The following is a 23713-nucleotide window of genomic DNA, read 5'->3' as shown; positions in this document are numbered from 1 at the left end:
CGGAGTGAGATTTGTTTTCTGGGTTGAATAAGGATTCAATAAATACATCATGATTTGAGAATGTCTAGACACTTGAAGATTTTGGATGTACCTTTTTTATTCCTCCAGCAACAGTAAAGAATCAATCCACAAAAGCCGATCACTGCCACTGCGATCACAATAAGAAGCAAAATGCTGAACAATGAAGCTTGTGGCTTAACCAGAACTGGACTATTCCCTGAAAAGAACAAAAGGAAGAACAGCACAAATGCGTTATTCAAGAGTATTAGCACACTACAACATCTAATAACATTTAATATTGAACATTTAATCTTGAATAACATGCTTCTATTTATATTCATGCAAATAGTCTATAGTGTAGGAGGAGTGGATCTTTACTTTGACAGAGTGATTTAATGTTTATTCGCTCTTCTTTCCAGCTGACAGGATTGCTGTAGTTACAGATGACCGATTCCTCGCTGCAGTGTAATGACAGGATGAGGGTGTAGTTCTCCTGTGATGTCACTACCTCTGTTGAGCAGGTGTTGTTCTGATAGCTAGAGTTAATGATGAGGTCTTGAGCTCTGCACGTGAAGTTAACAGCACAGGAGTCACTGCTGATTGAGTTTACAGTCAGAACAGGAGCCTCCACTGCGTCTGAAACACACATTTACACTGACAGGATCACAATCAGCTGAGTGATACGAAATACTGTCACAGCTGAAGACGAAACCATTTATACACATACAAGAATATTAACTAGTCAATTATAAGTGCAGCAGCAGATAAAATCCTGAACTATAGACAAAGTGGTGTAAGCTGATTTAAATCTGCACATCTGAAACCTAAAAACTGAACATAAAATACATTTATGAATTACAAATAGTCTTTTATGCAGCAACACATTAAATCACACACAGAAATGACACTCACCTATAACAGACACTCTGTATACAACAATGTCTTTGTTTAATTCTCCACTTATTCTTGCTGTGTATCGTCCACCGTCTGCCTTCTGCATGTTCTTCAGTGTCAGAGAAAAGCTTGTTTCATTAAACTCTATTCTGTTCTGATAGGACGGGTGACATCTAATCTTTTTTGTTCCATGAAAATATCTAACTATATTCTCATATTTATCATTAATCCACAATAAATCATCAAACTCTGGTAGTTGTTGTGTCTGTATATCCAGCTGAACAGACTGTCCAGTCTGCACAGACACAGAGATAGCACTGAACCCTGAGAGAGAAAGACACCGTTCAGCAGATTCACTTTGCACTTCCATCTTATTCCATAAACTTTCACATTTAATTTAATTATGAAGTTAAATCTATTGTTTTCCCCCCAAAGTGTCATTTCACTTTATCAATTCACTATCATCACCATACATATCACTTTGACATTCACATTTAATTAAATGTTCAAGGAAATACAAGCAAATTTAAAACAAGTGCGCAAAAAACACAACTTAAAAGAAGAGAATCTATACAGAATAGAGAAAGTAATCAATACACAGATATAAAGATATTCATTTTTTATGAAAGATGGTTGTCAACATATAATTAGCAATACAATTGAATATAAGATTGAAAAACTTTAAGGGCTGTATATCGCCGCCGATATCTTTATTCTTTAATCCCCACAATGCCTCATATAGGAGCAGATAGACATTTGTTTATTCTGTAACATTATGCAGCTTTTATTAGCATCCAAATGCTGGATCAACTATTGATAATTAAACATATCAGCTTAGCTTTAACCTCATCAGACATTTAGCACTAAAATGACAAAACACAAGACAATTACATTCTTTTACACACATTTGTTAATCAACTCTCTTACCTGTTTCAGAGATGAGGACAAGAATGAAGGACACAAGAAGACGATCGACTGCCATTGTAACAGACATCAAGATGGCTGATGGTGAGTTTTTAAAACAGGAAGTCACTATAAATGTGTGGAATGAAAGTTTTACAATAGCTTAGTTCACTACTGGACAAATTTTGGCTGGGTGTAACACATTTAGCATGATAATATCACGCATTCAGCTTTAAGACTTGACATTAAGGTTTAAGGCTTAAATCTCCATTTCATGAGCAATATTTGGACGATCATGTTAGAATTTGGTGAAAATCAAATGAAAGCAAGGATCATCCTGCCTTGTATCAAGTGTTCAGGCTGCTGATGGTGAATGCTGTGAGGATTTTTTTCACTTTGGGCTCTTTAGTACCAAATCGACATCATTTAAATGCATAGACTGTAAAATATATGGACGGAGTATCCGTGACGTCACCCTTAGGTTCAAACAAGGGCAAAGAGGCGGAGAGTGAGCGGAGCTACAGACGCATGCTGGCACTTTGCTTAGACCTGACAGACAGACTTTACTTTGGGAGAAACGCTTGATACTCTATTACCTGCGACTCGTTTGTGTTCTGACCACATGTGCTTGGTTGTTTACTATATCAATAAAGTGTTTAGACTTTTAAAAACACTGTTGTAACACATTGAGCCACTAAGCATTGTTCTTATGACATTTTTCTACAGGAGGAAAACGCCAATTAATTCCAAACACTTCAAATGTAGTCTGTGTTAGTAAATGCAAGACTACTGATGAACTCCAGCATAACACTGTATGATAACGCTTCAGATGACTGTTCTAGAGCCTACAGCTAATCAATCTGTCACATTCTGGAGTGCTTTACGGGTCTAAAGAACATCATAAATGATAAATGACCTTAAATAAACAAATACTTTTATAGAGATGGTATACAAGTATATAACTTTACTCACATGGGAAACGAGGCCACATGAATGGTTTGTGAGCACAATTAAATGCACACAGCATCCCATATCATCTGATAATTGTAAGAAATAAGTCCAAAAGGCAGCTGACTGTGTAAAGCCACACAAAACAAAACAAAAATACGATGAATATGCCGAGATCAGTGGCTAATCTGCCGGATTCAGCTGAGGTGAAGTGACAGCGACCAGCAAGACCTAGCTGTCACTCAAGTAGCCACGCCCTTAATTATGCAAACTTAATATAACCTAATATAAAGGAAATGGATGAGTTATAAAAAATTCACCCCCTCACAGTTGTCATGGAGGGTAATAATAGCTATATGAACCAAAATCGTTCTTTGTACCTGGCTGTAAACACCTTTTTTTCTGCTGTGAAGTCGGCCATTCTAACAGTGGGCTCAATTGCAATTTGCTGTATTATGGAGCCAGGACTAGCGGAATTTTGATGAATTGCAGTTTCGGTTACTTCCGTATTGGCTTCACGAGGTAGAGCGGGAGGTTGCCGCTTGTTTAAATGTCACAGACTTCCTGTGTATTGTGACTAAGCATGTCCATTATTTTATGAGCACAGTGAGCCCATCTCATGAAGGTGACTTCTAGAGAAAACTAATAGATGACTATTTTATTTATTTGACATGGACACCACAATTACACAGGACAACCAAATGCATTTGTTGAAGTGTTTTAGCAGACTTGCTAATTCTCAACACTTGTCCACGGAAGGCTTGACATAACATGAAAATAAAATAGATCCACATACACTATTATAAACATTAAAACACATTAAAACAACACAAACATTATAATTCTTTACATTAAATTGCTGTTGCTGATTAAGTTTTTTGTGACTGTTTTTTGCTCTTACCTTTTAACACATACAACCTAGTGTTGTGCAGTTATTTTGCACATTTTTTATGTTTCAAGAGTTCACACTTAGCTGATAATCAATAAAGCGTATTTGGCATGCTGTCCCGGGAGAGAGCCCTGAGCTCGTAATATCCTTGAGCTCGGAGCTCCCTCCCGTTAGAAGGGCGAGACGGGAGTTTGTGTTGTTTTCGGTGATAATTTGGTTTAGTCGATTGGCTATGGTTTATGTTTTTGGACGGTGGGAGGAAACCGGGGGACCCGGGGGAAACCCATGCAAACACGGGGAGAACATGTAAACTCCGCACAGAAACACCAACCAGCCCGATAGGAGGTTGGACCAGCGGTGTTCTTGCTGTGAGGCAACAGTGCTAGCCACTGGACCACCGTGTCACCCTATCGGAAAAAGGGGGGGAAGCTTCAAGATGAAGATAACTGGAGTGAAAAACTCTGGTTATTTATAATGCTTCCGTAATCATCTAATGCAGGGGTGGGCAAACTCGGTCCTGGAGGGCCGGTGTCCTGCACAGTTTAGCTCCAACTCTGCTCAAACACACCTGCTTATAGATAATTAGGGATCTTGGAGACAATGATTAGCATGTTCAGGTGTGTTTGATTAGAGTTGAAGCTAAACTACGCAGGACACCGGCCCTCCAGGACCAAGTTTGCCCACCCCTGATCTAATGGGTCAGATTACGGAGCTAATGAGGACCCAGCTGTGTTGATCATAAGCACGTGATCCTCTCGAAATTAGTTTAGAAATAAACCACACAAAATTTTGTGTTGTGCTTACCCCTTTTGCGTACAACATTTTTTCTTTTTTTTTGCAATTTAACTTTTGTAGGTGAAAATATTAGTGTTGTGAATGCATTTTTTTGGCTCGTCACTGTTTTTTAACACAATAATATTTTAGGCCAGAGAGTTTTTTTTAAACATTTTTATTGCATCTCTTTCTCCTCATTCATGCTCTCCTCATCCTTCTCCTCTTGCTTCTCCTCCTCATCATCCTTCTGCTTCTCCTGCTGTTTCTTTTCTTGTTTCTCTTTCTCTTCTCCTCCTTTGGCTTTTCTTCCTCCTCCTCCTCTGTTTCTTCCTCCTTCATCTGCTCTTCATTCTTATCCTCCTCCTCTTCATTTTCTTTCATCCTCTCCTCCTTTATCTCCACCTCTCCCTCAACCACCCACTCCTCTTTCTTCTCCTCCTCTTTTATCCTGCTATTTCTCTTTCTCCTCCTTCTCTTCTTCATGTTTTCCTTCTCTTCTGCTTCACTTTCTTTCATCTTCTCTTTTATCGCCTCATTCTTATCCACCACCTCCTCTTCATTTTCTTTCAAACTCTCCTCTTGTATCTTCATCTCTTCTTTCACCTCCTCCTCCCCTTCCTTCTCCTCCTCCTCCTTCATCTCGCTATTTCTCTTTCTCCTCCTCCTTTTCTTAATCTTTTCCTCCTTGTCCTTCTCATCATTCATTCCCATCTCCTCCACCTCCTCCTCTTTGTTGACATGCTCTGTGTTGTGTGTCTTCATGTCATCTTTCTCATCCACCTGCAGAACAAAGCCAAACTCAAGTCAGTTCACATGTAAGCAGTTATCATTCCTCTCACTGATCCTGAAACAGACTCTTGATATATTAAAAGCATCAGGAGAACATGCATTAAAACAGTTGGTCATCTTTATATACTCACCTTTAGGTCGTCATTCACACAACTCTCTTCATGATTATGAATGATGACAAGAGCAACCTCCAGACTCTGGCCAGACTCGGATGGGCAGAGAATGTCATCTGTCAATAGAGAAATGATTGCAGTTACACAGTTTACACAGTCATTCTCAAGGCGATGTTAAACTTGGGTGAAGGGGAATTAAAAACACTAATTATTCATCATATCATAGGTAAAAAAAAAAATCTAGCAGTAAATATGATTATTTACCATCAGAGTCTGCAGAGACACAGAGCTGCTCCTCAGTCTGACCAAAGCAAGACATCCTGAAGAGTTTTCTGGCAGCTTTGAGGAAATTGGCCACTTTACTCTTTTTTCTCTTCGTCGTTCCCTCGTCCTCCTCCACCTCATCTATTAAAAGAAATGATTGTAGTTTACACCCTTTTTAGATGCCTTATGAACATTTACTATAGTTTTACAACAGATTAAACAAACAAAAAAAGCACATGGCTTCTGTAGCTAAGCCTTTATTACAACAAATTCACCATGGTTTTGCTACATTTACCATAGTTTAACCATGGTATTTGTAATAAAACTGTGGTTACACAAATGGTCATTTTACTGGATTTGAGTGATAATAAGTGTTGTTTTAAGAAATTGGAGACTACGGGCTCTATTTTAATGATAGGCGCAAAGTTTAAAGTGAATGGCGCAAAAGCATTAAAGGCGTGTCCGAATCCACTTTTGCTTTTTTAAGGATGGAAAAATATGATTTTGCTGTTTCTCTTAATGTGTTCTGGGTGTGTTTTGAGCATAACGTGCATTAAATCAATCAGAGTCATCTCCCATTGCGTTGAGAGTCAGTTGCATTTCGCCATGGTGTATTTGCTATTTACATGGCGACTTTGCAAGTGGAAAAACTGAACGGTTCACTAGAAAACAGTTAAACAGAGCATCTGCAGCGCGAGAAAAAAGAATGAGCCTCCTCCATTCATTCGGCCTCTTTACTTTTACTCTTTACTTTACTCCTTTACTTTCGTAGATAAGGAAACGATGTTGAAGCACTCCACTGAAGACATCCATTAACCTACATATTTAATTTTTGTTTGTTAAGTGCAAAGATTTGTTTCAAAACTATTTGTGAATTCAGTTCTAATTTCTAGCAAATTAATAAATTAACAATAATAACGAAGTGTGTTCAAAAAGCTGAGTTATATCTAGACACACGTCTTATTCTTATGCCGCATATGGTGATGCAGACGTCTCTAAAACCCAACAGATGGACAAATCTAAACTTGTTTTTATTAAAACAAATAAAAATATGCATATAATAAATAATACTAATAATAATAACATTATACAAACATAAATTGTCATGAAACTGAAAAAAAAAAAACCTGAGATGAAGAAAGGCATGGAGGCAGTGGTTTTTATATTTTTGTAGAAAATAATAATTTTTGTAACATTTTAATCCTTTAATTTTTTTTTCATTTGTAAAGATATTTGTGTGTTGCTGTACATTCTTTGTGTATTAAGCAATGTGTAAGTGTTTGAACCCGCGTAGGTGCATAACTGGACTTTAAACTTGCTTTTCTATTGCTCTATTTTAGTTCCTCAAAATAGCAACACGCCAACAATGTGCCGTAACACACCTCATTTCTAGACCGGAACACCCATGAGTCCCCAAAGTGTCACAAATGGATTTACAATTAAAATAACGTGGCGCAAAACGTGAAATTTAGGGTTGCGCTGGTCTGAAAATAGCAACAAATTGTGCCAAACACGTCCTGCGCCTTATTGCGAAGGGTGTATGATATGGCCCTAAATATTTATCAGAAAAGCTGAAAATGGGCTGCCACAATAATGTACATTATTATTTATACATCATTTTACTTAAAATACATGAACCTGAATGCAGAAGTAATAATATTCAAGTCAGTTTTCACCAGTTTATAAGAGAAAACGTTTATGAATAATAAAATGCTAATGACATTATTTCAGCATAAACTGTTTTTGCTCTACGTTAACTGTGTAGCACAGTAATTGAAATTCTAACATAAATATAAATAAATTAGAACAATACTATACTAACACCTCCCGTTTCAAAAGTTTACTAAACAAATACAATTAGTTATCATGTTTGCATTCAGGAAAACAATCCTACAAGCAACTATAAAATTATTAAATATTAGATCAGATTAGATTAGATTAGATTAGTTTAGTTTAGATTAGATTAGATTAGATTCAACTTTATTGTTATTACACATGTACAAGTACAAGGCAGTGAAAATCAATTTAGGTCTAACCAGGAGTGCAATAGCAGTAAGTGCAGGATAAGTTATATAGGTTATAAAGTGCAATTATAGAAAAACTATTGGTGATATTTACAGATGGATGTACAATGAACATTATATACAGGTTGTATTAACTATGAACAGAGATTTACAATAGATGAATATATGTACAGGTTGCTATTAATAATTAGAAGTATGCAGATATATATGAACATAATTACAAATGTATATGTACAGTGGATATGTACAATTCAAGATGAATTAGTGCAACAAAGTGCAATGAATATGTACAATTTTATATGTGTAAATACAAATATATACAGGATGTTTTTAATAAAACCTTAAACATGAATTAAAATATTACTTTAGAATGTTGTTCTTTTTATATATCTAAAAATGACTTTTAAAATGTTTGTTAAGCGAATTAATATGTTTATATAGATATAAACTATGCCATGTAGGTCTTATTCATCCAAAATAATTACAAATGTTTTGGGCCACATGTCAGGAGGAAATTAACAGAAAGGGCACTCAGTAATCTCTACACATTAATCAAGGAAACTTCTACTCATTTCACAATATAAATATGACTTACAATCATTGCCAATGTCAGGCGTTTGCTTGAGCTGCGTCCCTTTCTGCCTTCGGAGGATCTTGTTTTTTCTGGCAGCTTTTAGGAAAGAGGGCAGTTTTAAGAGCCGGTTTTTCTTTGGCTTCTCCATCACAGTTGTACTCGTGATCTCCATACTCAGTTCGTCTTTCGCCATATAGACACAGTTTGTTCACTCGGACAGAATCAGCGATCGTTCTTGCTACTGTAAACCAACAAAGTGAATTGTGTCTGTGCTGCAGGTACACTGGTGTGATGAAGAGATTCTAAATGTTCTACGCATCATGAGATTCTAAATGTTCTAGAAGTGTTCTCTGCCTCAGTGTTTACTTTTAAAAGTGAAATGACTGAGGATAAATGCAAAGACCATATAATACACTTAAAGGCACTTTAATATTACATAAAGTCAAATATGTTTAGCTCAATAAATCTATATAATGACAAAAGCTGTTTTAAATGCAATTTATATGTTCAATTAATTAAATGGAGATGCAATTGAAGACAAATTGTTAAGCCCTCCTTTGAAATTTTAATTTCTTTACAAATTGTTACCAAAGCTTATGGACAAAACCTGCAGAAACAATCAATAAATAAATAAATGCACAAATAAATACATAAATAATTAAATAAAATCAGAGATTCCTGCATCAATAAAACAATAAATATGCAAGTAAATAAATAAATAAATAAAAAATTTCAGCATCAATAAATAAATACGCAAATAATAATAATAATAATATATATATATATATATATATATATATATATATATATATATATATATATATATATATATATATATATATATATATATATATATATATATATATATATATATATTATTATATATATTATTATATATATTATATTAATATAATATATATATTATTATATATATATTATCTCCACAAATTCCTGCAAAAATAAATATATAAGTAATTAATAGTGTGGGCAGATAAATAATTAAATAACTTACACAAACGTTTCAAACGTTTATTCATTTTTACATCTTTAAATTGCAAAATCCATTTATTTTTTTATGTTGAATTATTATAAATGGCTATAAATTCATTCATTTTCCTTCAGCTTAGTCTCTTTATTCATCTGGGGTCATCACAGCAGAATGAACCGCCAACTATTTCAGCATATGTTTTCACAGTGGACAACGACTACAATTGAAGAAAGTTTAATGAGTTTAATGTTTAACAGACCAAGGACAGAGTATTTCCGGTTTTATATTTCTTGTATGGAAAAAATCCAAATTTTGCTATTATTTTGGTTGTCTTTTGCACTTATTCACTGTTTGTATAAATATATTTTAATTACACCTAAATGTCAAACCCCACCATCCCCTAGACTAACATCAGGGGTTTGTAACATGGCCTTACCCGTTTTCTGGACTCCTCTCTTTGTCTCAAGTCCACCGTCGTAATTGCGTAAAGGAACTGTGTCATACCGCCCCCTAGCATTCATTTTAGAGATGAAATGCAGCCATACGTACTTCTGGCTACATAATTCGCGATCTCCAGAAACATACAGTATATAGGGCTGCGGTTTTTAGAATGAGAATATGTTAAAAATGTTACCAAAATAATCTTACATATTGTGCCTTTAACTGTGTTGTGTGACAGCTTTTAGAAGTTGTTTGCTTTCTTCCGTCTGTGAAGTAGGTAACGCTGCTCCACGTGTCTTCTGTCATCTTCTGCAGTAAAGTCTGAAAGAAAAACCCAAACCATCATCACAGATAATACAGGGTGACATTTATTATCCGATGTTCACAGGAAGAAAAGGAAGAGTCTCACCTCAACATCATCATAGTCTGAATCTTCCGTCTGTTTGACACCTGAGAGGTCAGAATATAAGTTCACAGATCACAGTTGTGTAGACACATGTTAGTTTGTATTTGACTCCTGTCAGATTATCAGCTCTAAAAGTTCTCTGATATAAACTTGTGTATCAGCCTACAGCTTTGTGCTGATCTTTGTTTTCAAAGAGTCTCTTTAGAGATCCATTATAAATCTAAAGAAACCCAGTGATCGAACGGTAAAAATGCTACAAATGATTTCAGCACTGTCGCTTCACAGCAAGAAGGTTGCTGGTTCACATCATAACTGGGCAAGTTGGCATTTCTGTGTGGAGTTTGCATGTTCTTCCTGTGTTTGCGTGGGTTTCCTCCGGGGGCTCTGGTTTCCCTCACAAGTCCAAAGACATGCTATAGATGAATTGGATGAACTAAATTGGCCGTAGTGTGTGTGTGTGTGTGTGTGTGTGTGTGTGTGTGTGTGTGTGTGTATGTGTGTGTGTGGGTGTTTTCCATTACTGGGTTGCAGCTAAAAGGGTATCCGTTGTGTAAAACATATGCTGGATAAGTTGACGGTTCATTCCGCTGTGTTGACCCCTGATGAATAAAGGACTAAGATGAAGAAAAGTGAATGAATTGCGCGTTTGGGACAGTGATGAGACGCAGTATTCATGGTTTAAAGCTTCAATATTGGGCCAGTCACATTGTTAAGCTGTGTAATGATGGTGTGCATGTTGTTGTTTTGGTACAGAAGCCTGGTTATTCCCTCTGTTCTATTCTGCTTGTAAAGAAACTCTTTCAGGAATAGATGTGTGATCAGATATTTCAGTATTTATGAGATGCATATACCTTTTCTATTCTTGCAGAGACAGTAAAGGATCAAACCAGCAAACGCTATCATCATTATTATTATCACTCCAGTAATTGTAGTAATTACAAGAACTAATGGCTCCTACTGACATATTTTTTAGTGGTATTTCTTTCTCTGCAATGTAAAAATAACAATATTGAATACTGAATAAAAAAATTATGTTTTGTGTGACAGTCTTGTACACAAAAGAGGTTTGATTTTTTTTATTATAGGGTAGGGGCAGATATTTACCTCCACAGAGTGGTTTAATCTCCATTTCTTGTTTCCAGCTGACAGGATTGTCAGCTGACAGAAGCTAGAATTAATGATGAGGTCTTGAGCTCTGCATGTGAAGTTAACAGCACAGGAGTCACTGCTGATTGAGTTTACAGTCAGAACAGGAGCCTCCACTGCGTCTGAAACACACATTTACACTGACAGGATCACAATCAGCTGAGTGATACGAAATACTGTCACAGCTGAAGACGAAACCATTTATACACATACAAGAATATTAACTAGTCCATTATATGTGCAGCAGCAGATAAAATCCTGAACTATAGACAAAGTGGTGTAAGCTGATTTAAATCTGCACATCTGAAACCGAAAAACTGAACATAAAATACATTTATGAATTACAAATAGTCTTTTATGCAGCAACACATTAAATCACACACAGAAATGACACTCACCTATAACATATACTTTGTATGTAAGAATATCTTTGTTTAATTTTCCACTTATTCTTGCTGTGTCGAGTCCACTGTCTGTCTTCTGTGTGCTGTTCAGTGTCAGAGAGAAGGTTTTATCATTGAAATACACTCTGTCTTTGAAACATAATCGTAAAACATAACTTTATCTTCATAATTGCATCTAACTAAAGTTTCTGATTTATCATTTATCCAGTATAAATCCTGAAACTCTGGCAGTTGGTGTGTCTGTAAATCCAGCTGAACAGACTCTCCAGTCTGCACAAACACAGAGATCTCAGCACTGAACCCTGAGGAGAGAGAAAGACACCGTTCAGTAGATTCACTTTGCACTTCCATCTTATTTTATTAAGTTTCATAATTATTAATGAATTTAATTAAGAAATTTATGTATATATATATATATATATATATATATATATATATATATATATATATATATATATATATATATATATATATATATATATATATATATAGTATCTTTAGTAGCAGTAGCAGTTGTCTATCATCATTATCATATCAGTGATCACTTTTGACGTTTAGTCAAATTTAAGACAATACATGCAGGACAAATTTAGAACAAATCAGAACTTTACAAAAAAAATGTTGGATATACATGTGATCTGAAGGAATAAACCCAGAGGTATTCTGCTGTAATGACATATAATGACATCATTCTTTTAGCACTACAGCTTAATATAAAATTGTGAATAATTATGAGCTGTACAACCAGTTTATATATATATATATATATATATATATATATATATATATATATATATATATATATATATATATATATATATATATATATATATAGTTGAAGTCAGTATTATTAGGCCCAATTATTATTTAACAGAAAGAAATCAATAGTTTTAATAACAAATTTCTAATAACTGTTTTCTTTTATTTTTGACGTGATGATCAGCTTAAAGTGCAATTTAAAGGCTTAACTAAGTTAATTAGGTAAGTTAGTGTAATTAGGCAGGTCATTGTAATGATGATTTGTTCTGTAGACAATAGAGAAAAAATATTGCTTAAAGGGGCTAATAATATTGACCTTAAAATGGTTTTAAAAAATTAAAAACTGCTTTTATTCTAGCCAAAATAAAACAAATAAGACTTTCTCCAGATGATAAAAATATAATCAGACATACTGTGAACATTTCCTTGCTCTGTTAAACATCATTTGGGAAATATTTGAAAAAGAAACAAAACTGACAGAATTCATAACACACACACACACACACACACATTACAGCACACGTAATTTTAATATTTTACACACATTTGTTCATCAACTCTCTTACCTGTTTCAGAGATGAGGACAAGAACGAAGGACACAAGCAGATAATCCACTGCCATTGTAACAAACATCAAGATGACTGATGATGTGTTTATAGTAACAGGACGTTAGATATGTGTGCAAAAGCACTTTCTCACCAGCTCAGTTCACTGTTATTCCCCTGCTGGACAAATGTAGCTAGCTGTAATTTCTCCATTTCATGTGCAATATCTGGATGGTCGTGTCAGAATTTGATGTAAATCTCATGAAAGCATGGATCACCCTGCCTTATATCAGGTGTTCAGGCTGCTGATGGTGAAATGCTGTGAGGGTTTTTTTATTTCACATTTTAAATGACCAAATTGACTGAGCATTACTTTCATGAGCGCAGTGAACCCATCTAATAAGGGTGACTTCCAGTGGAATAATCAGCCATACCACAAAGATGCCATCAGTAAGAATACTAATAGATGGCTATTATAGAGCTCAGCGAAGAACTGACTAACTGCTTTCAGTAAAACGTTTATTTTTTAACTTGTTTAATAAACCCAGGTTAGTTCATTTGTGATATTAAATGCTTTTGAAAATGAAAGGTATTAAAATAATTCAAACAGCATGTCAAAACATGATTAAAACACATTAAAAATACATGATTGAAGTAAAAAACACTGGTTAAATGAATAGTTCACCCAAAAAATGATATCTCTGGCATTATTTACTCACTCTTCACTCGTTCAAAAACTATTTGAGCTTCTTTCTTCTGTTGAACACAAAAGAATAATGCTGGTATTTTTTCCTATATGGAAGTCAATGGATACATTAACCAGCATTTTTCAAAATATCTTCTTTTGTGTTCAACAGAAGAAAGAAACTCAAACTAAATGTGAGTAAATAATGATAGACACTGATTAAAACCAGTTTAAGACCATATGAGGGAGAGTAAACTATGAGAACTCTCCCTTTAATAAGATCTGCAGTGACTGACTGATTATTTAACTCTTCTGATATTCATCAGTCATGAGCAGATGAAGGGGTTTGTTTTTGTCCTGCTGTACAGTAGGTGATGGTGGTCCATGTGTCTCCTGTCATCTTCTGGGTCAAAGACTTCAGAGAAATTAAAACAAACCATCACAGTTCATCACACAATGTCAAAAAGGTATTATTTGTGCTTGTATTACAGGAAAAGAGATGAAGAGCCTCTCACCTCAACATCATCGTAGTCTGAATCTTCAGCCTGTTTGACACCTGAGAGGTCAGAACATAAGTTCACCGCACAGATTAAAAACATGTTTGCATGAAAAACCTTCATATTTTACTCCCACGATGGTCAGATTTTCTAATTTAGCACTCTGACTGCCTACAAGTTGACTACTTTTACTATTCAACTATACTGATGTTATCGTTCATTATCCAATGTACACTCCTAGCGGTTGATTCAGAATGCATTTAATGAAAGTGGGTGGTGTAGAAAGGTTCTTTGTGTGGGAAGAAGAAGACAGGGTCGGCGATAAGGTAAGTGACAATTTTATTTGTGTTATTCTTTTTCTCTGTGTGGCTCAACACAAGGCTCAAAGGCGCCGGTTGTAGCTCAGCTCTCTCTCTCTCGACTGGTATCTCTCTCCCGACTGGTCTCTCTCTCCCTTAAGAAGGCGTCTCTCCGGCCCAATCACTAGAGAAAGCAGGTGTTATTAATTATTTCTGATTGGGCTACTAACCAGCCGCCGGTGTCTCCACTCGCTCTCCCCCCTTTCTGGGTGTTCTACCACACTCTCCCCACCACAGGTGGAGTTTTTATTTTGAGCACCAGAGAGAACAAGTATAAAACAAACTTATGAACGCGGCCTCATGTAATGTATAGTGGTTTAATCCTGTTGGTGAATCAGATTTATTCTGTACAATAATGTTGCTCTTTATTTTATAAAGAAACCTTTTCAGACAAATACGAGACAAGTTTATCAGTATTTACAAGGTGCAAATAATGTTCTTCCTCTGCTTTTTCAGTATCTAAACATTTCACTACAAATAAAAAAGTCAACTTATAATTAAAACTAGGAATAAAAATACAAGAATTTGAATGGAAAACCCTATATTTGAGCGGCACAGTGGCTCAGTGGTTAGCACTGTCGCCTCACAGAAAGAAGGTCGCTGGTTCGAGCCACAGCTAGGCCAGTTGATGTTTCTGTGTGGAGTTTGCATGTTCTCTCCGTGTTGGCGTGGGTTTCCTCCGGGTGCTCCGGTTTCCCCTACAGTCCAAACACATGTGCTATAGGTGAACTGAATAAGTTAAATTGTCCGTAGTGTATGTGTGTGAATGCAAGTGTGTATGGGTGTTTCCCAGTGCTGGGTTGCAGCTAGAGGGGCATCCGCTGTGTAAAGCATATGTTGGATAATTTGGCGGTTCATTCACTAAAAAACTTCTTGCATGCAAAACTGTTGCAAACAATTTATTTGTGTTGAATTTAAACAAACAAATTAAATTTAATAATGTTCAACCTAATTTGTTTGTTTAAATTCAGCCCAAATAAATTGTTTACAACCACTTAACGTGAAAAAAATTGAGTACATCTAAGGAATCATCTTTGAATAATTTTTTCAGTGTTCTGCTGTGGCGACCGCTGATAAATTGGGGGACTAAGCCGAAGGAAAATGAATGAATGAAGGAAACCTATATTGGCAGCTTTTGCTTTTCTTGTTTTAAAGGTGCAGTAGGTGATTTGCCAAAATGCTAAGTGGTTGGCATAATATCTTTCAAATACAATCCCTCCCCTGCCGTCCAAAGACACGCCCCCTGAAATCACGACAGAAACCCACTAGATCATGTCATACGCTGGTTAGAAAAATTTTAAGTATTATATCTGGCATGTTTTCAGTTGTGTAGCAGCAAAGCTTGTCATAATGCGCAATATTTCATGCATGCAAGGATCGCTGGTCTCACTCTCTCATGTGCTTTGTCCTAAAGGCACTACTGTATGCTTAGTGGTTGACCGGCAGGATGCAGGAATTACACTTATTACTGAGCCATACTTACATGCTATTTCAGAGCAAATATTAGCTGGTAAACAATATAGGGAGCGCGTCACAGGTTGTCATTGTTCAAAAATGAACCAATGTGATTATAAAAGCAACTTCATCTCAGTAAAGCAGGCTAGGTAGAATAGTGCTATTTACTGATCTTTGGTTGTTAAACTAAATAAAAATCTACATTATCGATGGTGTAAAAGGCCCTTATGAAAATATTTTATCACCAGAAGATTTTAGTGGCTGAACAACACTTCTGTGCATATAACCCATTCGCAAAACAACACAATCTACATCAGCTCAAAGAGCCGAATCAGAGCTCAAAGTCACCAATCACTCTAGTGCGATTTAGGAAACAGCCACTAGATGGAGCGGCGGCCATTTTGGAATGAAAATTCCAATAGAACAACAGCATATTATAAGTCTGTAAAATAAACTATTAAAAGTGCTGATGAATGTGATCGTAAGTGTTGTATTGTCGTCTTTCAGGTTGCATCTCAGCTTTAAAGTGCTTTTTAATTAAATAAATGAATAACAAAGCAGCTGCTTGCCATCGCGACAGCAATAAGATGCAATGGACAGTCGACTGCTTTCACTCCAAAATGGCGGAATCCCGGGCTGTTGCTGAGCACTGCTGTTGTAATGGAACGTTCTATTGGGTGTCGCCTCTTGGTCATTCTAAGCTTTTTGATCAGCTCTATGTGACTAGCGTGCAAAAGTAACTCCAATATTGATTCAGGATTTGAACAAGTTTTGATTCAGCATTCGTTTTTAATCGCTGTGACTTGTGTCCATGTGACAGTGGCCTGTGTGCACGTGCAAACGGCAGATCTGTGTGAACAGAGGTGCGCAGTTGTACAAATCTACATTTATTCACAGACAGTTTGGGCTACTTATCAGAGTTACGGGAATTATCGGCCCGACAACTTTCCATTGGATGAACATTTTTGAGTCTTATGCCTTACCCAGAATATAAATAGACATATAAACACCTTTAATCATTACTATTGGAATTTGAAGAGACTTTCAACCAGCACAACAAAACATGTTTCTGAAGACAGTCACCTACTGCACCTTTAAGTTTTTTAACTTTTTTTCACACAAAAAAGACTCATTATGTGATGTAATTTGTGGTTTGCTTCGCGAGTAATTTCCTGATTTAAAGTAAAAAATAAAATAATAACTAACCATATTGATTTAGTTAGCTCACATTGCTAGTTTTGTGGTGAACAATTTATCTGTGCATGTCATTACGAAAAAAATGTCGTTTGCCGTTATAATCTTTAATTGACATCTAAAAATGCACTTCCTGTTTGTTTTCAGTTAAATTCTCAGATTGCGTCTGTCTGAGGTATTGAGCGTGGCTAACATACTTAACCATGCCCCTCCAGTAGTCAGCTTTGACAACAAACAGAAATGGTGAGCAGGAGCAGGGTGTTTGCGGGGTCTTAAAAAGTCTTAAATTTCAAAAATAGATTTTTAGGCCTTAAAAAGACAAAAAATTGTCTTGTAGGTCTTAAATAATTGTAAACTGGTCTTAATTGTCCTATGTCCAGTAAAGCTACCCATTCAGGCCTAAACGTATCCAATCACCAACAATCCATCTTAATAGAACTTTTAACAAAACTCTGTTCATAACTCTGTTTACCAATATTGTTTAGTCATCATCCTTACAATAATATTTGATTAAAAGTTCGCTGTGTATTTATAGCCTATATATGGTGAGGACACTGACCTGGACTGTTCTGCATACATTTAGTTTATTATAGATATAATTTTTTAGATAAGTTATGTTGAAAAAAAGTGGTTGAAATATAGGGTTTGCTTGTTTTGACATTCATTCATTCATTCATTTTTATCTGCTTTTCCGGGGCCGGGTCGTGGGGGCAGCAGTCTTACAAGAGAACCCCAGACTTTCCTCTCTCCAGACACTTCCTCCAGCTCCTCTGGAGGAATCCCGAGGCATTCCCAGGCCAGCTGAGAGACATAGTCCCTCCAGCGTGTCCTGGGTCTTCCCTGAGGCCTCCTTCCGGTGGGACATGCCTGGAACACCTCCCTAGGTAGGCGTCTAGGAGGCATCCGAAATAGATGCCCGAGCCACCTTAGCTGATTTCTATCGGTGTGGAGGAGCAGCGGCTCTACTCCGAGCTCCTCCTGGGTGACAGAACTCCTTACTCTATTCATAAGGGTGCACCCTGCCATCCTTCGAAGAAAACTCATTTTGGTCGCTTGTGTCCTTTCAGTGATGACCCAAAGCTGACCATAGGTGAGAGTAGGAATTGAGAGCTTTGCCTTTTGGCTCAGCTGCTTCTTCACCACAGCGGACCGATCCACCTGTCAATCTCACGCTCCATCTTTCCCTCACTCATAAACAAAACCCTAAGACACTTGAACTCCTTCACCTGGGGTAAGGACTTTCCTCCAACCTTGTTTTGACAATTCATTTAAAATATGTAGCTAAGAAATAACTAATATAATATAATACAATATAATATAGGGCGACGCAGTGGCGCAGTAGGTAGTGCTGTCGCCTCACAGCAAGAAGGTTGCTGGTTCGAGCCTCGGCTGGGTCAGTTGGCGTTTCTGTGTGGAGCATGTTCTCCACACAGTTCTCCCTGCGTTCCCTCCGGTTTCCCCCACAGTCCAAAGACATGCGGTAGGCTAAATTGTCCGTAGTGTAGGATTGTGTTAATAAGTGTGTATGTGTTTCCCAGTGATAAGCTGCAGCTGGAAGGGCATCCGCTGCATAAAACAAATGCTGGATAAGTTGGCGGTTCATTCCGCTGTGGCGACTCCAGATTTATAAAGGGACCAAGCCGAAAAGAAAATGAAAGAATAATATAATATAATATAATATAAAAAATGTTCTTAAAAAGCTCTTAAAAAGTCTTACATTTGACTTTGTGAAACTTACAGAAACCCTAAGGATGTGTCTGTTAGATTGTAATAACTCTTCTAAAACCCATTTCCCAGATCTTTCCGAATGAAATGCCTACTTTACTACATCCAATCAGCTCGCATTAGAAAAAACAAGCCACGCCCATTGTTTTCTCAATTAATATTTTGTTTCTCTAGGAACTGAGTCACAATACAGAAAAAAAGTTCATGTGCAGCTTTCAGTTCATGTGGACTTTAAGAACTTTAAGACTTTAAGACTAAAACACTGAGGATTTTACACTTACCTTTTTATGCCTGCAGAATTAAAGAATCAAACCACAAAACCCGATCACCGCCACTGAGATCACAGTGAGAGGAATAATGTGGAGCAATGGAAATGTTGAACTAAACACACTTCGTTCATTCCCTGGAATGTATAAGAGGAAGAACAGCATAAATGCAGCGCTAAATGGTATTAGTACAACAACATTTAATATTCAATATTCAGTATTTTAAGAGCCCCTATTATACATTAAAAAGGGTCATATTTTGGTTTTGGGGGTCTCCAACAACAGGCTGAAATGCATGCAAGGTCAAAAAACACTTTCATTGTCTTGTAATATGCATTTATTTTTTACCCTCCCATTTTGTTATTTCCCTGGGTCCCCAACTTTGGTATAGGATCGGATCGCAAACATCCTCTGCTCCTCAGCAGCATAGTAGAAAGGCACACAGGGCAATAACATTCCCACAGAAAGCTAAGTTGGAGCTTGTTAACCAATCTGGTTAACAATTGGGGCACGAGTTGATCGCGAAGCTGAAGCGCGCCGGGGGTGTTGCAGATAGGGGATTCGTGTGTAAAGGAGGGAACACTTCCCCCCCCTCTTCTGTACATGTCTGCTGTTTATAACGAAGTAAAACTAAATAACTCTGCAAACAGACATAAACCAACTCCACCTTCACAGTTCAATCTGCGGCTGCTCATTAACCCTTTATGAGTTCACTACACTGGTCAGAAAGACGCGCACATTGGTTGTCATAACTCACAAATCATCAGTGTTTTCAATCACAAGTGACTTATTTTAGGTTTCAAATGCCGAAATAGTAGCAGAACAACCCTTTACAGTTCATAAAACACACCACGGTTGTCTGTGAAAATGGCAGTAATCATATTAAGCATAATCTGACATAATTAGAAATTTTGTTCTGTCCGTAACTGTACTTTTGCGCATACAGATCAGTTTAGGACCATGACCTGTTCACACTGCAAATCTGATATTGGCCACATTTATAACAACAAGCTATGCAAAAAAAAATCTGATCTGAGAAAAAAAGTCAGATTTGAGCACTAACCCTCGCAGTGTGAACGTAGCCTTACTTTTATTCATTCATTAATTTTCTTTTCGGCTTAGTCCCTTTATTAATCCTGGGTCGCCACAGCGGAATGAACCGCCAACTCATCCAGCATTTGTTTTACTCAGCGGATGCCCTTCCAGCCGCATACACACATTCACACACTACGGACAATTATTTAATTCATCTGTACTGCATGTCTTTGGACTGTGGGGGAAACCGGAGCACCTGCTGGGAAAACATGCAAACTCCACACAGAAACGCCAACTGAGCTGAGGCTCGAACCAGCGACCTTCTTGCTGTGAGGCGACAGCACTACCTACTGCGCCACTGCTTCGCCCGTAGCCTTACTTACACTTGTGAAATAGAGGAAGAAACTGATCCATGAACTGTGTACTGATAAAGTTCCTCTCAAGCTCTGACAAAGTCCCATACATCAATAGTCTTTTCTGATCATTCTTTTAACAAACGGCCGACGAATCCCCCGTTGTAAGCGTGTAGATTGCTGAAGCACTCATCAGAAAAATGATGGGAACACAGCACAAGGATGGGGCTATAATGCTGAGGTATTTTTGCAACAATAAACATCAACTACTGATTCTTCACAGCCTCATCTTTGAGTAGGGAAAATTTCCCTCACACTTCAGAGCACAGCGTCTTCGCAACATGATTCAACTGGGATCTGCTACAGTGCTTGTCTTCCGCTTTTTCTCTCTACAGTGTTTGTGGGCGGGGCCGGGAGTTTAAATTGTCCCATGCCTGCATATGCAACAAATGGGTGGGGCTTAAGTTCTGTATCGACATCACGCCAGCACGGCTAAAGACTCGTTATCAAGACGATTCATTCAAAGCACTATGAGTCGACTCTTTTATAGATGAATCAATAGTTTTAAACGCGATGCATTTTCAGATTGAAGCCTTAGCTGGATATTTCACTTCACTTAGAGCTGTGTTACACACTACACAGAAGGTCATTTTCAAAAACCCAAAATAGGGGCTCTTTGATAACATGCTTAGTTTATGTACTTTCTTACATGTGTAATAAGAGCAGATCTTTACCTCCACAGGGTGGTTTAATCTCCATTTCGTCTTTTTTCCAGCTGACAGGATTGCTGTAGTTACAGATGACCGATTCCTCACTGCAGTGTAATGACAGGGTGAGGGTGTAGTTCTCCTGTGACGTCACTTCCTCTGGTGAGCATTGGTTGTTCTGATAGGTAGATTTAATGATGAGGTCTTGAGCTCTGCACGTGAAGTTAACAGCACAGGAGTCACTGCTGTTTGAGTTTACAGTCAGAACAGGAGCCTCCACTGCGTCTGAAACACACATTTACACTGACAGGATCACAATCAGCTGAGTGATACGAAATACTGTCACAGCTGAAGACGAAACCATTTATACACATACAAGAATATTAACTAGTCAATTATAAGTGCAGCAGTAGATAAAATTCTGAATCAAAGACAAAGTGATGCAAGGTGATTTAAATCTGCACATCTGAAATCTAAAAACTGAACATAAAATACATAAAATGCAGCAACACATTAAATCACACACAGAAATGACACTCACCTATAACAGACACTGTGTAAACAACAATGTCTTTGTTTAATTCTCCACTTATTCTTGCTGTGTATCGTCCACCGTCTGCCTTCTGCATGTTTTTCAGTGTCAGAGAAAAGCTTGTTTCATTAAACTCTATTCTGTTCTGATAGGACGGGTAAGTTTTAATCTTCTTATATTCATTAGAATATTTAACTATATTCCCTGATTCATCATTAATCCATAAGAAATCATCAAACTCTGGTAGTTGTTGTGTCTGTATATCCAGCTGAACAGACTCTCCAGTCTGCACAGACACAGAGATCTCAGCACTGAGCCCTGAGAAGAGAGAAAGACACCGTTCAGTAGATTTTACAGCTTAACCTTACCTCATCCTTGATCAGGACTCAATCTATCAATAGAAAATACTCTGCAGGCACAGGGCGTCAACATAACGTCATATTGACGCTGTACAACAACATACCCCAACGTCGTGGGAACGTTGGATTTTGTTTGGAAATGAAAATCAGGTCGACATCGGAACCCAACGTCAGGCCGACATCAATGTCCAATATCCAACCTAAAATCAACCAAATATCAACGTCTAATCATGTTACACCTTAACGTTGTGTGGACATTATCACTATGACATCTATCAGACGTTGGATTTTGGTCACTTTCCAACAAAACCTAAAATCAACCAAATATCAACATAATTTGATGTCATTATTAGATATCAAAATAACGTTGTCCTTGGACGCTGGCTAGACATTGAATTTTGGTCACATGACAGCATGACCTAAATCTAACCTAATATTAACATCTTATGATGTTGTGTGCCTGCTGGGTGGTCATTTAATTTGTCTACAACATGAAACATAATTTATTTTATAACACTTCTACGTGGTTGAGTTCATGCTAAGATATATGTATTCCTTATTTGCTTAGAAGCTTTAAATTGGATGTTAAACCGATAAAACACTAAAAACAACATACTTTTAGATGTATTACCTGTGTTCAAGATGATGAGGAGAAGAATTAAGGACACAAGATGATCTGCTGCCATAGCAAACATCGAGATGAAATGGAAAATATGATGAAAAGTCTAATATGTGGGAAAGACAGTGAAGTTGTTCGGTGATTGAGTCAGAAGTCTTTAAAAGAGGAATAGACAGTTTCGTTTCACTATGACAAAATAAATCATTTCCACTAGACCCTGCCCCCGTAAAAATAGCCAAAGACCTAAAAGCTTTGGGTAACAGTTTATAATCACAGAATAAAGAGGTTATTCTTTATGTACAACTGAATCAACGCTTGCGAGACCAATGTAGTTCATTCACACCATTCGCCCACGCCCCATGTTTACTTTGGCAGCAGATCATCTTGTGTCTTTAATTCTTCTCCTCATCATTTTTAGCACCAGTAACTCAGTTAATACATCTGAACGTATGTTGTTGTTTTTACAGCTTAATTTGACCTCATCATTGATCAGGACTGAATCTTTGAAAAAGAAAATCCTCATTTTAATTGTCTACAATGTAAAACATTATTTATTCCATAAGACTTCTATGTAGCTGAGTTCATGCTAAGACCCTGCTAAAAAAAAAACAGCTTAAACCAGCCTAGGCTGGTTGGCTAGTATTAGCTGGTCAACCATCCTGGATTTAGAAGGGTTTTGGCCATTTCCAGCCTAGTCCTAGCTGGTCAGGCTGGGAGATGACCATCTAAAACCAGCTTGACCAGACTTACCACCTATGTCCAGCTTAAACCAGGCTGGTCAAGCTGGTTTTAGCTGTTTTTTCCCAGCAGTATAGGCCTGATATACCAAATGTCTTTTTTTCTTTTCTAGATGTTTTAAATTGGATGTTAAACCGATAAAACACTAAAAACCGCATATTTTTAGATATATTACCTGTGTTCCAGATGATGAGGAGAGGAATTAAAGATACAGGATGATCTGCTGCCATAGCAAACGTCGAGATGAAATGGCTGATGGTGACTGAAGTCTAATATGTGTGAAACGACAGTGAAGTTGTTCGGTCATTAATCTTAGGTCAGCAATCTT

General features: G+C 37.0%; 2 protein-coding genes across 4 annotated transcripts in view; both read right to left on the bottom strand.

The window, feature by feature from the left end:
• The window catches only part of LOC130238614 (interferon-induced very large GTPase 1), a 22681-nt gene extending 20805 nt beyond the window's left edge, over positions 1-1876 (bottom strand). The window contains 4 exon segments of the mRNA XM_056469689.1: positions 92-217; positions 379-636; positions 913-1218; positions 1822-1876. Of these exon segments, the coding sequence (XP_056325664.1) occupies positions 92-217; positions 379-636; positions 913-1218; positions 1822-1876 (745 nt within the window).
• The window catches only part of LOC130248082 (CD48 antigen), a 24398-nt gene extending 685 nt beyond the window's left edge, over positions 1-23713 (bottom strand). The window contains exons 1-6 of one of the 3 annotated variants that reach the window (XR_008839600.1): positions 23561-23713; positions 21679-21987; positions 21165-21422; positions 19058-19179; positions 14062-14102; positions 12908-13961 (exon numbers count right to left, since the gene is read on the bottom strand). Coding sequence is in view for 1 of the 3 variants with exons in the window: in XM_056481617.1 (XP_056337592.1) it covers positions 19076-19179; positions 21165-21422; positions 21679-21987; positions 22660-22723 (735 nt within the window). In the remaining 2 variants the exon portion in view is untranslated. Of the gene's footprint in view, positions 1-12907; positions 13962-14061; positions 14103-19057; positions 19180-21164; positions 21423-21678; positions 21988-22659; positions 22807-23560 lie in introns of those variants that run through there. The other 2 variants (XR_008839598.1, XM_056481617.1) reach the window with 2 other exon arrangements.

The sequence above is a fragment of the Danio aesculapii genome, chromosome 2 (genome assembly GCF_903798145.1).
Source record: "Danio aesculapii chromosome 2, fDanAes4.1, whole genome shotgun sequence".
Taxonomy (NCBI): Eukaryota; Metazoa; Chordata; class Actinopteri; order Cypriniformes; family Danionidae; genus Danio; species Danio aesculapii.
This window is presented reverse-complemented; position numbering and strand designations above follow the sequence as displayed.